Source organism: Drosophila pseudoobscura, chromosome 3 (genome assembly GCF_009870125.1).
Source record: "Drosophila pseudoobscura strain MV-25-SWS-2005 chromosome 3, UCI_Dpse_MV25, whole genome shotgun sequence".
Classification (NCBI taxonomy): domain Eukaryota; kingdom Metazoa; phylum Arthropoda; class Insecta; order Diptera; family Drosophilidae; genus Drosophila; species Drosophila pseudoobscura.
Genome location: NC_046680.1, coordinates 19416423 through 19433445, shown reverse-complemented (window position 1 = coordinate 19433445; position 17023 = coordinate 19416423). Strand labels below are relative to the sequence as shown.

The 17023-nt window shown below is 45.5% G+C and overlaps 2 protein-coding genes across 14 annotated transcripts; one reads left to right on the top strand and one right to left on the bottom strand.

The window, feature by feature from the left end:
• The first annotated feature begins 12 nt into the window (after positions 1-12).
• On the top strand, positions 13-1802 carry LOC6898856 (uncharacterized). The gene is made up of 2 exons (XM_002138792.3): positions 13-520; positions 579-1802. The coding sequence occupies exons 1-2, from the start codon at positions 82-84 to the stop codon at positions 1649-1651; spliced, it is 1512 nt and encodes a 503-aa protein (XP_002138828.2). The 5' UTR covers positions 13-81; the 3' UTR covers positions 1652-1802.
• A 207-nt stretch (positions 1803-2009) lies between these two features.
• MESK2 (misexpression suppressor of KSR 2) lies at positions 2010-16200 on the bottom strand. Of its 13 annotated transcripts, none has more exons than XM_033378955.1 (8): positions 15744-16200; positions 10752-11106; positions 8379-8474; positions 7355-7548; positions 7176-7296; positions 6544-7108; positions 6388-6472; positions 2010-3098 (listed from the first exon to the last, which is right to left on the bottom strand). In XM_033378955.1, the coding sequence occupies exons 2-8, from the start codon at positions 10958-10960 to the stop codon at positions 2704-2706; spliced, it is 1665 nt and encodes a 554-aa protein (XP_033234846.1). In that variant the 5' UTR covers positions 10961-11106; positions 15744-16200; the 3' UTR covers positions 2010-2703. The 13 variants fall into 13 exon arrangements, with proteins under 13 accessions (XP_033234846.1, XP_002138827.4, XP_004444440.3 ...); XM_002138791.4 differs by having other exon boundaries at positions 8379-8462; positions 15744-16199; XM_033378958.1 differs by lacking the exon at positions 2010-3098 and adding an exon at positions 3872-4442 and having other exon boundaries at positions 15744-16199.
• Positions 16201-17023: the final 823 nt, after the last annotated feature.

Here is a 17023-nt window from a genome sequence, read left to right as displayed (position 1 = left end):
ATAAATTAAGCAAAATGTAAACAATTCAGAAACTCGAGAATTCCAGAGAAGACAAAAAAAAACGTAACTTCAATTTAAAAAATGAGCAAACATTCCGTTCCTTTCGAGCAGAAGGATGAAGATGACAACGAGCCAGAGCAGAAGTACGCCCGCCTGCTGAGCCCGGCTGGTAGTCTGGACCTGCACAATGGAAAGTGGTCATTAGGGGAGGTGGAACACTTCCTGAGCATAATCAACCAGTTGAAGCTGCAAAAGCCGCTTGGGAGAAAGCGCAACGCAGAGGTCTTTATTTTGATCTCCAAGGAATTGGAAAAACAGCTCGGCTCCGCCAAGACTCCCGACCAGCTGAGAATCAAGTACATGGCTTTGAGGCGGCAGTATTTCCAGGCGATGCTTAGTGGCAAGCAGTGTCAGCACTTTGAGGCACTGCACGAGCTTCTCCAAGGATGCGGGGACAAGTATCCAGAGACTGACAGCAATCTCAGCAGCTATGGTGAAGAAATCGTGACTGATGGAGACGGTATGTCATCCAGCTCCAAATGATAATGAAAGTGTGTAACATTGAGATTTCTTTGCAGATGCCTTGGACGCCTCGTCGTCGATGCCCAGCAATGTCCGCTGCAAGTGGGTGGACGGCGAAGTGGATGTCTTCTTGGAGCTCATTACATCCATGGGCCTGCAGGCGGCACTGCTGCGCAAGCGGAACGCAAAAGTTTTCAAGCTGCTCTCCAAGGAAATGGCCAAAAGACAATACAATAAAGGCCCGGACAAGCTGCGCATCAAATTCCAGCTGCTCAGACGCCTGTACAACAAGACGAAGAACGGAGGCGACACCTTCGAGTATTTCGAAGCCATGCGAAAGCTACTTGATCCCACAGAAGAGGAGCTAGCAGCTGTGGATGCGAAACCCATATTAAGCAGTGGCAGCGATAGTGAATCCAACGACAGCGACGACGAGGACGGTGACATTTCGCAGCGTGGGGGAGCCCACTTTTGGACAGACGAGGAAGTGGATGCCTTTCTGCTGATTATCAAGGAGAACGGCTTCTTCCGCGCCCTAGATGGCTCTAAGAAGCGCAACTTCAAGACCCTGGTGCACATCTCCAACATTCTGGCCAAGCAGTCCTTCAAGCGAACGCCCCACCAGTTGCGCAACAAGCTCCGCCTCCTCATCAAGCGCTACCGCGAGGCCAAAAAGGATGGCCTCAACCATGTCCGCATTCTGCCCCGTCACTTCCAGCTCTTCGATGAGCTAATCAACGCTCCCAAGGGGCTGGGGCGTCGCAGCGCCCAAAAGCCAGCTCGCTCTGCTCCAGCTCCCACTGCTGCTGACCCCGAATTCCTCTCGGACAGTGACAGCGAGAGTTCCACCTCCAGCTGTGACCTGCTGAGGGCAGCCGGCGAGAGCGACGATTACGAGGATGCCTTCGAGATCGCCCCCGAGCCCACGCCCCTGGAGGTGCTCACATCGATGAACGAGGGGCAGAAGAAGCTGGTGGAGTATCTCAAGCAATCAAACGATGCCTTTCTCAGGCAGCAAAGAGATATGCAGAAGGTATTCCTTCAGGATGTTACGGAGCTTATGCGGAAGGAACGGGAGGAGACTATTCGCCGGATATCAGAACTGCTGGGTCCCAAACATCCGATCTGATGAGATGAGAGAAAAGGAAAGGCTGCATGACTTGTCTCAAGCTTCTAAAACTTTTATTGAATTGAATTCGAAGTTATTGCAAAAAGTTGTCATTATTCATATATGTATATACTCGTATTTATGTATATATTTATTCTATATTCATATCGTGTTTGTGTGGCTGTATGTTTGCGTGGCTGGGTGTGTGTGTGTGTGTTTGGTGTTGTATGGGGTCTTGTGTCCAATATTTATCTATGTAGGTTCTTGTATAATTATATATGTAATTTTGAGAGATTTGTGTATTCGTATTTTTTCGTTATTTGATATGCTACACTTTTTCGTTTTCGTTATTCTTGGGATTAAGTTAACAGTTTTTTCTTTTTAATTTTTGTTTTAACATTAAGCGAAAATGCTTTTAATCTTTGAGTTACGTTACCTCATCGTGATCTTAATCGATCCATCCGTGTGCACGGATATATCCATGCACACATATGTATATTTTTGTATATTGTTCGTTTCTGATTTCGTTACGCTTCGTTTCACAACAACTAAGCAAGCTCGTCAAAAAAAGGATTCCTAAGCTGCCAATCCGTACCGATCTGGCTGGATATATGTTGGGGGTTCTTGTGTCTTGTGGGGGCTATGTTCTATGTACTGCATGCGTAACGCTCAGGCACAAAGTGTAAATTACAAATATCTCGATAGAGCCTCTCCGCACTCTTTCTCTCTTTCGATCGATAATCGGGGAAAGCGAAAACAAGAACGTATTCTCTTTGGTGGCTAACGTAATTATTGGGACTTTTCTCTAGCGGTGAGTGTGTGTGTACTGGAGTGTGGGGTGTCTCTTGGAGCACGGCTCGGCTTTTAAGTTTACTTTGAAGCTTGGCTTGACTTGGCTGCGCTGCGCTGCGGCTGCTGCTGCTGTTGCTTTGTGATTATTTCTGCTCTCTTTTCGCTTGTAACAACATTAACAGTGTGTGGATTAAGGCCTGACCATCTATTTAGTGTACCTTAGTGTGGCGTAGTTTTGGTTTCTCTTGGTTGTGGGAAGGGTAGGAGTAGGGCGTAACAATCTAGGAGCTGACCGGCTCGGGCAGTGGGTTCTCGGTGATGCGTATCTTGTTGCTCTGTGTGCCGTAGTAGAGTGTGCCGGATGTGTCTGTGGTGACGTAGGCACGGTTGCCATTTCCGTTTCCGTTCTCCTGGTCTTCTTCCTCCTCGCTGGCGTCGGCGTTGTTATTGTCCCCGGCTTCGGCTCCAGATCCGTTGTTGGTACAGTTGATGGCCGTCTCCCGTAGCCGATTGCCAATCCGGAGATTTAGCTGCCTCTGGCGATCATGCTCCCGTTCCCGGTCGCGCTCCTCCCTCGCTTGTTGCTGCTGCTCCCGGAAGTTGGCGAAGAATATCGAGGAGTAAGTGTGGTACTTGGTGCCGCACGGGGAGCTCGCCGGCGTCGAAAGAGGCGTTGCTGTGGCAGTATTAGTGGTTGATTGTTGGTTGTTTTTGGAGGGGAAGGTAGTAGTTATTTACGTTATGTTACTCTTGAGCATGTAAGTTGTTGATTGGTTGACTGATTGATTGATTGACTGGTTGGTTGGTTGGTTTTTCTTGATGGGTGTTTCTTTATACACTTTCTAGGGATTTGCTGCTGTTTAAAAGATGTCTGTGTAGGCGTGTGATGTTTCTGGACATTCTGTGTGTGTGTGTGTGTGTGTGTGTGTGGAGTGCATCTTGATTGATGACTGATTCAGGATGATGCGGCGACAATCGTTGTTCTGGTTGATGAGTCGATCTGACAATGAGGGGAGGATTTTCTGGATGGAGGGCGCCATCTGCCGGTGATGTCAAGGATGATGCTGTGGGAAAGAGACGCGACTCGACACGTTTCGAATCACTGGAACTAGTTCTTCTTTCAGGGTTCGTCACCGTTTGAAATTTACGTTGTTCGTTTTATTCAGAATTCTCAGATATACAACAAAAGCTTACACTTTCAGTTATTGTTTTTCTTTTCTTTGCATATACTTTTGTATGTATTTATGTATTTTGGTTGTATGTATATAATAGCAATGTCTGTGTGTATATTTGTAGAAAGTATGTATAAATTTATTGCTTCAAATACTCGTACATGGGGCGCTGTAAGCTGCGGCTGCTGCGTGGGGTTGTGGTGTGGCAATGTGTTGATGTGTGCGGTACAGCTCGACTTTTGGGGCAGGAAAATAAACAAGTAAGAAAACAAGACCATAGGGGAAATAGGTATTGAACATATACATACATACATAGGCAATACGTTTATTGTAAATATTTATGTAGACAACAAATAAAAGTGGAAACTAATGCTGCTGCCGCTTCTTAGATCTCTTACGACTATATATGTATAATCAATAATTAATATAAAAGGTCAACGTAAAAACAAGAGCACACACAAACGAAAAAAGAAAAGCTTCAGGGGACTCCCCGGATCGGGAGAAAGGAAAGCTTCAACTTGTTGCTGTACCGTTACTGTTTCGAGAGGGCGTGTGTGTGCATTTCCTTCGGTGTGTGTGTGTGTGTCGGTGTGTGTGGGAGTTGTTTTTATGGGTGTGGTTACATCCAATTTTTCTCACTCTAGGCCCCCTCCGGTTACTTCTTGGGGGTGGGGGCGGGGGGAGTCTGTGCTGCCGTCACACCGCTGTTCCTGCTCTATCTCTCTTAAGCTTTCTTCCTGGGCTCTCTCTCCTTTCTCTCACTCACTGCACACTAAGCTCAATTTGTGTGGAACTGCTCCGACTGGCCATTGAGATTTTGCGTGCCAGCTTTTGGAGCGTGCCAACGGCTTTTTGTGGGGGGTTTTTACAATTATTTTTTGTTGTTGTAGTAATTGTAGTTGTAGTTGTTGTATTTTGTATTCAATTTGCGTGTAAATAAATGAAATAAATAAAACATCAAATAAATTATAGGTTTTTTTGTCTAATTAAGGTGTTCTTGTGTGTCTGTGTGTGTGTGTGAGTGGGTGTGTGGGTGGGTCAGTGGATGTGTTGTGTGTGAGGGGAAAATCAAAGAGCATTGGAAAAGCGTCAAAGCATCAATTGCCAGGCGGCACTGTACTCTACTGTTTAGCATAGCCGGGAGCCAAAAGCCAAAATCTACGTGTGTGCAGGCGAATGCAAGTCACTTGAGAGTATTTTTGTTCTCTAAACTCTACATTTTGACTATTTTATAAGTACATATTGTATGTGTGTTTATATACGAATGTTAATTTGAATTATTTTATTAATTAATTAACTAAATGCATTCCAACTAGAATTTCGGTTTTGTTATTTGTATCGGTATTTTACTGCGCTGTGCCTTGGGGTTGGTACGTCCTACTGGGGCTTCTCGGATACTACAGTTGGGTATTTACATATGTTTTGTGTGTGTGTGTGTGTTGGTCGGCGGGCGGGTGTACAAATATACATACCATATATGCGTTTATTATATTTTGTTGTTTTGTTGAAATTATAGAGAACGCGGATTAGATTACGAGAATATACAGTTTGTTGGTTGGAAACGAATTTCGAAACGAAAAGAAAATCAGATTTAGAGTGCAAAAGAACACAGTTGTTTTTTTTCGGGGCGTCAGAGACCAGACCCAGAACGGGACCAGGCCGGTGGATGGATGGACAGATGGATGGTTGGATGGATAGATGGTTGGGGCATGAAATCGAATGTGTGGCACCCAAGGTCGTGTGCATATTCATGGCGTGGCATGGGGGATGTGGTTGGTTTTGTAATTGATTCAGAGTGCAATTTCGTGTGATATATATTTTTTGGTTTTGTTTTTCATTTGGATTCGTGTGGCGTGTTGTTCGGTAGTTTTGGTATAGTTTTTTTTGCATTTTTTTTTTTTTGTATTTTTTGTATATATATATATTTTTTTTTTGGTATGTTGGTTTTTAGCAAAAACAAGCAGTTTTGGAGAAAGGAAAAAGAAATGAAAAACAAAGTAATGAACATATTGAAATATCTTGTTTTTTTCTGTTGATGCGATAATGCATTTGGCGTTCGTATTTAATTGGGGTACACTTCATCGGTTTCTGTGTGTTCGTGGGAAGGGTCTGGCCCTATCTATGGGAAGTTTTGGGGGGGTTATATGTATATTGTATATAGAGAAAGTAAACGATTGATTTTCAACAACTTTTCGGTTTTTATTTTGAAATACTTTTCTTGCGTACAAATACTTTTGGTTCTTCAACATAATACGAACGAATTTCAATGTTTTCTTTTTCCAATTTGTAAATTTGTTAGATATAAAATTTTGCACAATTTGTTTAAAATTAGTTTTTCTTTGGTTTTTTGTTTCGTTTAGGTTTGAAAAGCTTTTGATTCTCAAAGATTCTTATCCGTTTAGGCTAAGGTTTAGGTTGGGTATGGCCAGAAGGCGACTTGGATTCTGTGTGTCTAGGATCTAGGGTGTGATAGATTGCAGGGTCTAGGCTAGGTGCCTAATTGGACTGGTTCTTGAACTGAACTGAACTGAAACTAAGCTTCTCTTGGAGGAGGGTTCTGGAGGCAGCTCCACGACTGCTCGCAGTCCCTGTCGGGGTTCTTGAGGAACAAGACTAAGATAGTGGTAGTAGTAGTAGTAGTAGTAGTAGTAGTAGTAGTGGATAGTTAAGAGGGGAGTAGTAAGTAGGTAATAGATTGCTGAGATTGTAGCAGAGATTGCTGAGGTTGTTCAGTTGTTGTTGGAGTAGTTGGTTGATGTTGTTGTGGTGGAGTGTGCGTGTTCTAACACTTACCATAGCCCTCGCCCTGCAAGAACAGCCGAAAGGCCTCGGCCAGCTTGGCCGGCTGCTCCTCGAGCACCAGAGCGCAATCGGAAATCTGAAAGGCAGAAGGAATCGACAGTCAGAAATCGGATAATCCATACAGTAAGAGTATAATCAATCAAAAACCTTCATCCAGGACGAGTTTGTGGGGTCCAGGCGACCATTGAAGGTGACCGTGTCGTCCACGTGCGGCGAGAGCGAACCCGTGATGTTGATAACAGGCATCTTCAGCGTGGTGGCCGCCGTCTCCGTGCCCGGGGTGCCTGGCGGAGTGCGCGCCAGGTGCAGGTCGTTGCGATGGATGTATGCGTTGATGAGCATGGCCAGGTTAGTCGGGTTGACGGCACGCTCAAAGTGCTGCTTATACATCTGCACCAGGTCGTGGTTACGCTCCTCCGGATTGCGTCCAAAGTGGTGCCACATCAGATAGTCAATGACGCCCTGAGTCATGCCCTTGGTGCGCAAGAAGCGGGCGTTGAAGCTCTGGTAGCCCCACTCGATCCACCCCGACTGCGTGGACACGCAGTTGATCAAGCACAGTGCCCCCACCTTGTCCGGGTGGCCGTGGGCGAATCTGGCCAGGATGTTGGCTCCAGCTCCCACTCCGAATCCAATCACGGACTTCAATCCAAAGTGCGACAGCACGAACAGCAGCTGGGCGGCCAGCTCATCCATGGTTGGATACACGTAGCTGTTTGGATGAAGATCGAGTGCATTAGCGAGAGATATTTCCAGGTGATTTGTATTTTAGGACTTACTCCTCTGGCAATGCTGGGGCACCCTCCTCCTGACCGGGTGCCGTCACGTGGTACACACAGAAGTTCTCCAGCAGGCCCCGCATCACTGGGAAGTTGAAGAAGCCAGCGAAGCTGGTGGCATCTGTGCGAGCACGTATTCTAAGACTGGAGCTTACTTCAGTTTAAAGAACAGTACTCACAGTTTAGGCCCAGATCATGATAGGTGACGATGGCCGGCTTGGAGGTATCGCCCTGTATGGCCACGTGTATGTCGCCCTTGTCTGTGGGCACACGGCGCTGGTCGCAGGCCTCCAGGATGGAGCCTCGTGCGTTCGGGAAGTGCAGCTGCACGGAGCGCAGTTCGATGTCGTCCATGGGGTCAACGGGCATGGTGCTGTGGTGAGGAATGGCAAAGCGGGGATGCAATTAGTAACCAAATGAGTCTGTTTCCTGGTGAATCAACTGATTGATTAGTGGGGTTTTGGGCAGCAGCAGCAGGAGCAGCAGCTGTAAAAGCGGCAGCTGTTCATGGACTGGCATCCAGTCGGACTATGGCTCTGGGTGCATCCTTATCTATGGACTGGTCTAAAAGGCTACTACTAATGCTAATCGGTAATGTAAATCGGGGAGGACTGCGGCATGATCGCGCTGCTCGACTACGCTCTATATGGCATACAGTATATGTTTATGTATCGTATAGTATTTATAGTGAATGCAAAACTCAAATCAAATCAAGACGAAAGAAGTTCGGTCAATCAACATTCGGGTTAGGGCAGAGAGATAGATAGAGAGAGAGAGATAGAAAGATGCTGTTTATAGGGCTTAGTTCTATTTATCGTCTGCTTGCAATTCACACAACCAAAAACTCAAATTCAACTCAAATCTAGGCAAAGATACTTACAAACGTACGGGTTACGAGTATGTACTGTTGTCTCTCTCGCAGAGATATTCATAAATCAAATTCTAGTGTGTGACAAATTAACATTAACATAAAACAAAACTCTAAACTTGTGTGATAGTGTAAGTGTTACAGTGTTTACGGTGTGTGTGTATATTTGAGTGTGAAAGGGGGGGATGGGACGCTTGAATATCTTACATTCGGAGGTGGGGTGTTTGAGATATACAATATATATTAGGGGTATATACGTAGGTTCATGGGGAATCTGATTCGGTCGCTGCTTGGGCTGTTGTTCTTGGTTCTTGGGATCGGTGGACTTTGCTTACCCCAGCAGGTGTGCCTCCTCGGCAGTGTGTGTCGGTGCTGACGGCATCTTGGTGTTCAGAGTCTTACCAGTTTTGTCGCGGTCTCTGAAAGAGAGTCTATGAGCATGCAAGCAAAGAATAACCAAAAAAACACAAACTCTAGGCAGTTCCTTGAGGACTTTTCCACGGTTATACGTATGTGAAAAATCAGCAAGAAACCTCTTTCGATATAGTATGTATAAAGATATATTTCTTTTGAGTAATTCTTAGGGGATATTAACAGAGAAAGGCACAGAGAGAGACAGAGACAGAGAGAGAGAGAGGAAGAGTATTATAGAGTAATTTCGCCGGCTTAATGAATGAAATGGGATTTTGATGGGGGGAGGGGCAAGGACGCCGTGTAGGCTGTCACGTTGCGTTACGTAAAACGTAAGCAAATGAGTCACGCAATGTCATTCGGGGTAAATGACGATGTGGGATGTGGGATGTGGCAGTTGTCTGGTGGAAAAAACAAGTGGCGCCAGAAATATGAGCCCAGCTGCTGCCATAATAATTTACCGTTCCCCTCGGAGCAGCGCTCTCTTGAACTTCCGCTACCTTTTTGGAGCAGGAAACAGAGAGAGAGCTGGAATGCGAGAACAACTTTTGTTTACTCTCCCACCCTTTTTTGGCAAACAGAAAAGTTTTACTGCGAGGCGAGGACGGGCCCCAAACTCAATTAGTTAATGCTGAAGTAGTGGCGGGGGGAGAGGAAGGTCTGGAGGGAAACTTGGAGAAAGGTGGACTCGTTATCCTGGAATTGCTGGAATGGAATGGCTATCACCTTTAATTGGCTACGTGATTATGCTCTAGCCGAGTCACAGGGCAATCCCACAGGATAGGAGGAGAAAAACTATTCGAATGGAGTTCTTGCCAGTGCTACAACTACGCTTTTAAGGACAGATTTAATTGGAATGAAATTCAGACTTTAATTGATTACGTGATTATCCCCGAATGGAGCTTTGGGTAATCCCCCATAGGAGGTAATTGAAGAGAGCCTAGTTGCGGCGAGTGGAAAGTTCCAGCCACTGACCACAGGGCAATTACTATTGACGGCCCTGGTGGGGGAAGGTATCCCTCCATTCAAGGACAGATTTAACCAACTAATTACAGGCCACAGGCATTTTTAGTTGAATCGAATCGATTCCTTTACACCAACAATTCCAGTCCTGAGACTCTTTCTTTCGGTGGGGGAAGGCGGGTTTTCGGGAAAGAGAATGGGGGAGAAATGAAAGAGATTCACTGTTTGCCAGTTAATCTGCTGTTTATTATTTGCTTTTGTGCTCGTCTTCGACTTCGAGTTCTCAGCTTACAGCTCGACTCCAGCCGGTGCAAGGCCCTGTTTTAACCGGTTCGAGCCGGCTGAGATCGGTTTGACCCATGGATAAGTGCATTGCACTGAGCGGAAAGTGCCCGAGCTCTCGCTTACAATCGTTTGTCTCACTTGGATGCGAAATTAATTGAGCTAAATCACGGGCACGGCACAGGCTGCGGGCTCCCACTTACAGCGGAAATATTAATTAAAGCACTTGAGATCTCTGGCACAGATCAAGAGCGGACAGAAATAGAACGAATGTGGGTCGGACCGCGGCTGGCGTCCAACTAAACCGCTGTCGCGGCCCCCGACGAGCCGGGAGTGTGGATTGAGTGGAGCTTTAGCTCTGCTCTCGCCTACGTTTGTTGTATTGACAAAACTGTAAAACTTTCAGGCAGAGCGGAAGAGAGCGCGCGGTAAGGCGGTAAAAATGCAAACTGCGCTGCAGAAATCGGCGACCTTGAGTCATGGCTAACCCCGAAAGAAGATTCGATGACTGAATGGTGGGTTTCGAGGGACAGGCAGCCACAGATACTCTACAGAGAGAGTAATACAATCCTCCCTTCACTTTTGGTCTTTAGAGGGGATGTGGGTGATGATGTAACGGTAATGATATGTCCAGGATATATTTATGTATTCCTTGTGGCCAAATCAAATCAAATGCAATGTGCAAAAAGAACAAAATGAGAAACAACAAATGCAACAACAGCAACAATCAAAAGCAAAAGACATGCAATCACAATTAAGCGGGAAGAGGGCGGGTAGCTGGCCGGCGGAGGACGGGGAGGTCACTGGGAGGAGAGTGAGAGTAATGGGAAGTGGGAGTGCGAGTACGTGTGCGTGTGAGAGAGTGTATGGAACGGGAGTTGTGTGATTAAGAGTGCGGTGAGTGCGGGAGCAGTGCGCAAGGTGTACTTATACTCTCACGATAGTGGCCGGAGCGATGGCAGGAGGCTACACTGGGGCCTCGCATTGTACAGGATACACCTTGGGAATTCACTAGATATGTGCGGGTGGGCCACCCCCCTCGCACCACTTACCTGACACCGCCAACAATGACCGGCTGGCGCTCGGAGCGCAACAACTCCTCGCTGTCCCCGGGCGTCGATTTGATCGCCTGCCCGATCACCCGCTTGACACTCTCGAATACAGAGGGCGGGGCTGAGGGCTCGGTGGTCGACTGATAGATGGCGCTGCCATTGCCATTCACAGCCGGCAGCGATACATAGCCGCCCTCTGCTTGGGGCATTGCTTAATTTCTCTGTCTTTTCTTATCTTGTCTGAATATTTTCAGCTCGTTTGCTCTCTTGACTTTTTGCCTTAATTTTGAATACTTAGCCTGCTTCGGGTCTTCGGATTAACAAAACGAAATACGAAAACAAACGGAGCTTCCTCCTGTGCATGCAATGCATTTTGCGTGCGTGTGTGTGTTGGTGTGTGAGAGTGTATTAACAATGCATTTGATTAATCAGCCACCGTCGGCGTCAGCGTCGCGGTCGATGTTTGTGTGGGAGTATAATTGTGTGCGTGCGCCATGTTTGGATGGAGGCAGCAGACAGACAGAGACAGACAGATAGCGTCAGCGGCAACGGCAGCGGCAGCGGCAGCGGCGGGAACGTCACAAAACATAAATCATATAAAAATAAAGAGAAGAGTACATGAAAATTATAAAACAAAAAGGACAAAGAGACAACCACACATCGAAAGCTGTGGAAAATCGGTGTATTAATGCAAGGTGTGGCACTGCCAGAGAGCGCTCTTCGGTGGCAGCCGCCCACCAAATATGCAACTCAAAGAGTGGGAAAAGAAGGAAGGCTTCACCTTGAATCAAGAGGGAAGAGTAAAACAGAAGCGCAGTTAATGAGGGTAAATAAGCAGTGAGCCACAGCCAAAGTTAGTTAGTTTAGTAAATATTTTTATGTATTCCAAAAGTATAAGAAAGCCAAAGCCCCACCTTTTATTGTTAGTCTAAATCTAAATCGTTATCTTTGGTAAGCCAGGGATTACTGTCACTGCTCGCAACGTTAGTCAGGTTCTACTGTGCTCAAAGCTTTTGGCGTCAATGTACGTACTTGAAACTAAATAAGCAGGCCAAGCCGCATAGTACCAGCCCCCTTGCAGCCGCAGATAAGGAAAGAAAGAGAGCGAGAGAGAGAGAGATGGAAAAAAGAGACTGCAGCCCATCATCTGCCTCTATTCTCCATCTCCTCCTCCCATTCTCTTCCTCTTCGTGCTGTAGCACATGTATGCATTACATTAACCCAGTTTTTCGCCAAGAGGGTCACCGGGTCCGGGCCGCTTCGTACCCTGGCCCAGATGAGGGCCAAGAGTGCCAAAGCCATGAAAATCTCACACATTCTCAGGAGCACGACAACGTTATGAACCCTTTTGGCAGGGGCCGCGGGGAGCTGATTGAGTGCGTCATACGAGTAAATTTATCAACTAATAATCGCAAAAAAAAAAATGTAAAAACAACAACAAAAAACAGAAGCGACTCCCCACTCGAGTGGACTGCCGCCAGCTACATGTGACGCAGCTCGCCAGCAGATATAGATAAATACAGACATACATATATACATATACTCGTAGTAATACACATACAATATACATATATTTGTGTATAAATTTATACGCCAAACAGAACAAAACTCGTTATGAGTAAATCTTTTTTGCGTCTTAGGTTATGAATGGCTGTGAGGGCAGAGCAGTTTGAACTCGTATCTGAACTGGAACAACATTGCGTGTGATGTATGATGACCCTCCAGAGAGAGAGAGAGAGAGAGTCACTGTTTAGAGTTTTAGTATGCAGAAGGCCACAACTTTCGTTGCTTCATTGGTCATTACCCATTTCAACTGCAGCAATACATGCCGGTCTTTTCTGCATAAACTCGCAATAAAAAGTACAACTTTGTCCATAAAAAGCTTTCCAAAGTAGAAGCCCCTCTCCCTCCATCAATGGTGCCCCAGTAATTGCCCAAGCTCCCTCTCCCTATCTTATCTGCTTATCTTATAAGACCATGCAGGGGTTTTGACTGATTCTTTCAGTTATTCTGATTTACCTCAGCAATGGCTCGATGGACAGCCCCAGAGAAGCAAGATAGACAGAATCGAGACCCCAGACTATTACCATAGGTTTAGGGAGAATTCAATCTGCTATGCTCTGACGAATATCTGCAGCTTCTGGGATCATGGCTGGGTGCATTACTTCTCCTTCAAAACCACGAATGTTTGTGAAGGATAGCTTTTTTGTTAACCGAAATCTTTATTACTCTGTCCTAAAACTATTAAAATTCCGAAATTTTACCCATTAAAACACCTTCGGGCGAGGCGCAAAGCAATGCAGAATAGCATCTCATTTAAAGTTCCGCCTGCCGTAGGCTGGAGGTTACAAGGTAAGTCCACCACCCTTGCAGAAGCCACCACCAGGGCTCAACTTTGACCTTTTCGCCTGGCGATTTATGGGCGCTGATAAAGTTGCGCTTGCACTTTTCTCTGTGGTCGCACGTAATGATATAATGACAGCAGAAGAATACGGGTACGAGTAGACTTGTACATATATTTAAATATAGTATGCGAATAGCTGAAATATTGTATAACTATGTAACGAGTGGCAATTTATCGGCGGCACATCTGGGGCACTTCAATTCCAATAATTGCAGGCCAGCGTGTGCCATTTATGGCGAATTATTCATAATTACAATTGTACGCGAGGGTGCAACAAGGAAAGCACCAGTAGCAGTGGCAGTAGCAGTTGCAGAAGAGTGAGGAAAACTCGTCGAGCCATGGAAATTGGCAAATGGAGAGGAGGTTATAGGTAGACATACTCGTACAACCTAATAGTGCCGTGCCCGTATCCGTACACGTACCCGTGTCCGTGCTAAAGGAGCACACAAAATATCGACAATTTGGCAGAGCGCCATGGCAACCGTTGGCAGGTCAACGGGCAACAACAAACCCATTGGAGGCGGTTCCCCAGCTGGGAAAATAGTTGCAGAACTATTTGACATTTCTGTAGATCTTCTTCCGAGGAACTCCTCTTTGTGTCAGGATTGATTTCCCCCCAGAAATAGTCGGGGAACTGCAAGCATTTCATGGTCTTGCTGTTCGATTGAGTGCAATTTGTCCGACCCTTTCAAGGATATCGCCAGCTGTAGCGACGAAATTGCAAAACGGAAATTATTCAAATGTTCTGTTTTTCTTGAGGACGGAACAACGAGGGCCTAGAGGCTAGGCACCAGGGGCCAGGGACAACTACAACGGCAGCAAATCACATAAAGGAAATGTCACGCTATTCCAGGCCGCAGGCCACCAAAAAAAAAACAAGATAGAAGGAACATTTTGTAGGGGCCAAAGTTAGTAATACCCTAGCATATTCCTATGGGAATGATTGGATCGTTTTTTCTGAGTACTGAACTATAACTTTATGGATTTAGAGATGCTTCCTACAGCAATGAGGGATATCTTCCAGGAAATGCCTGGTTTTCTTCTCTTCATGACAAACAGCTAGCCCAAACCAGCATACCCTTTACTGCAGGATGCAAAGACGTACAAAATCACACGTTTAACGTCAGAGTGTTGTTGCAGGATATGCGAGGACATGGGTCGAGCAGGGGGGCGATTCGGGGTTTTTGGGGGCTGGTGGCGGACTGTGCAGTTTGCTCTACTGTTACGTGTTTGCAATCGATTTGAAAGTTACATAAAAACAGAGCCGCCGCAGCAGAAGACGGGCGGGATGGGTATGGGAGGATAACGGAGAGAGTAGGCAGTAGGTAAACCACCTGAGTGGACAAAAGAAAACACAACAACAAGAGCAACAACAACAACAACAACAGTAACGAGAAGGAGGCGCCAAAAGCAATTTGTGAACTTTTTCTTAGTGTTTGTTTGCTTTCGTATCCATGTATGTCCGTATATGTGTGTTTGTGTGTGTGTGTTTTGGGGGTAAACTGACCTACGCATTAAATATGCAGAAAAGTCAAACGGAACGGAGGATAGAAAACGAAAGGGAATAAAGGAAAATGACTGGCGATGGCGCCGACAGGTTACCGTTACATCAAGCACTCCGTCCCCGCCTCAATCGCTATAGAGAGCAATAAAATTTCACAAAACAGCAAATAACAAGTCTGCAAGTACAGTAGAGCTTCTAACAGGTGAAAACTCTAAGAACAAAGAGAGTAGCACGTCTCCGCTTCCACTCTGCAGAGGCCCCACAGTGCTGCGGCGAAGTTTTGCTGGAGGTCGTTTAGAGCTGGGAAAACGTCGACAGAGAAAGAGAGAGAGAGAGAGAGAGAAAGAGTGAGGGAGAGGCAGAGACAGGCGCTGGCATTACGTCAGAGCCATATAGCCATTCCGTGGGGCTTGTCAAAATTAGCAGCAAAAACCAAAAAAAAAAAAAAGGAAACCGTAAAAACGAACAAAAAATGAAGAAATTGGATGCATTAGTGGGATACATGGCTAGCAGCAGATACAACAACAACAACATGCAGGGTGGCAACTTTTAACAGCTAACTGTTAACTACAGGAGAAGGAGGAACAGGCAAGCAGAAGAAGCAGTGCAAAATACAGTTGTGCTAATTGGAAAGAGAAACAGAGAAAGAGAGAGGTAGAGAGACAGAGACAGAAAGAGAAAAAGTAATTACAAATACATGGATGCAAATGATAAAGTTTAGATGATGCAGCGTGTTTTAATGGGGGCGAGCGCAAGAGTTTGTAGACTTGAGAGAGAAAGACAAGACAGAGAGACGGGCGGGGGAATATGGAGAGCGAGAGTAGTAGTTGTGGGAGAGTTGCAACAAAACAAATGCACTAGGCAGAGAGCAGAGTGCAGAGGGCAGCGTAACAAATGGGGATGATCAAATTAAGTTACTTTTGCTGCTCTTTCGCTGCATTTTGCATTTGTTTTGTCTGGTTTTGCATGTGTATGTGTGTTCATCGTGCCTGCTGTGCAGGTGTGTGCTTGGGTTTGTGGGAGTGGGGGAGAGAGTGTGCGGGGGAGTGGGTATAGAAGAGTGCTAGTGGACATCAAAACTCACCTGACGCTCGTGGTGGGCCGTGTGTCTGTTTGTGTGTGCGTGGGGGTGTTGGTGTCTCTCCTCCTGGCAGAAATGGGTCGACTTTGGGACTAGCAGTGGAGTGGGCAAATACTGCACGCTTTTCAATTGCTTTTCTTTACTGTTATCTATCACAGCACTGATCTTTCCACAGAAACGGACAACGGCAACATCCGCGCGACTGATTCTATGAAAAAATCAATATTCGGTCTCAAAAACGTTTTTCCAACTTGTGTAATTCTGCTCCTTTTCTATTCGCGTTCGCGTTTCGCCCTTTTTGTTCGCGCACTCGCTTCCACCCACAAGCAGGCAGCAGGCAACCGTTCGCGTTCTCACACACTTAATGTAAAAATTTTATTTGGGGAACAACATTAGCCCCAAAACTTGAAAACTATTGGCAAATGCAACCCTGTCGATGTTCGGTTCTATCGGATTCCCACTAAAGCCCCCTGTATTTAAATAGTTCAACTACTTGAGGTAAAAGGCGAAAAATATTACTGATTGTAAATTCTTCTTGAGGATTCATGCCATCTCTACTATAAAATTAAAAAAAAACCACGATATTTTTCAGCTGAACTGCGCTAAAATGATTAAATTTTCATTATTTTCAGTGGAAAATTGAAATACCCCCTTGGCTTGTAGTAGGTTAATCGTTCTCCGTCAGGATTGGAAACCATATTCCTCATATTCTTTGTTCCGTTGAATATTACCAGCTAAATAGAACATTTAGCCATGCCCACTCAATTTTATACGATTGATGAATCAATTCTATACATGATTGGCCTATTCGAAATACTTGCTTTTATTGGATTTCTATATAAAATAACGCAACACTTAATTCGTTGAATTGTATTTATCTGGGAAAACGCTGTGGAAAAGAGGGTATGGACAGTGGGCAAAACGGGCCTGAAAATGCAACGCATGCTAGGTAAATCCACCCCATTTGCTTAATATACCATGGAGTCAAGTTTAAATTTATCCCCATAGAGTATTGTTTATCGAGGTGGGGTTCGTACGAGCCTTGGCATTTCCCTGGGCTGTTTCTACCTGTTGTCCATACCATACCATAGCCCATTCAAAACTCCGCTCTCTCGTCTCATTTTTGCGTTGCATGTATGAGCATCAGTGCGACCGTCTGTCCCTCAGAAATATACCTATGTAAGAAATGTATGTTTTTACATTGTAACTACACGTAACTTTACATTTGCTACATATTTCTAGAGTGAAATATAAACGATTAATATGGGTATTTTTCGCGAATT

Bases quoted from the DNA above. Each gene is read 5' to 3' on its own strand.
- MESK2 (XM_033378955.1), bottom strand. From the start codon at position 10,960: ATGCCCCAAGCAGAGGGCGGCTATGTATCGCTGCCGGCTGTGAATGGC. The intron at 7,297-7,354 runs GTGAGTACTGTT...GTGCTCGCACAG, and splicing joins TCATGATCTGGGCCTAAACT to ATGCCACCAGCTTCGCTGGC. The intron at 6,473-6,543 runs GTTTTTGATTGA...TCTGCCTTTCAG, and splicing joins CAAACTCGTCCTGGATGAAG to ATTTCCGATTGCGCTCTGGT.
- LOC6898856 (XM_002138792.3), top strand. From the start codon at position 82: ATGAGCAAACATTCCGTTCCTTTCGAGCAGAAGGATGAAGATGACAAC. The intron at 521-578 runs GTATGTCATCCA...ATTTCTTTGCAG, and splicing joins AATCGTGACTGATGGAGACG to ATGCCTTGGACGCCTCGTCG.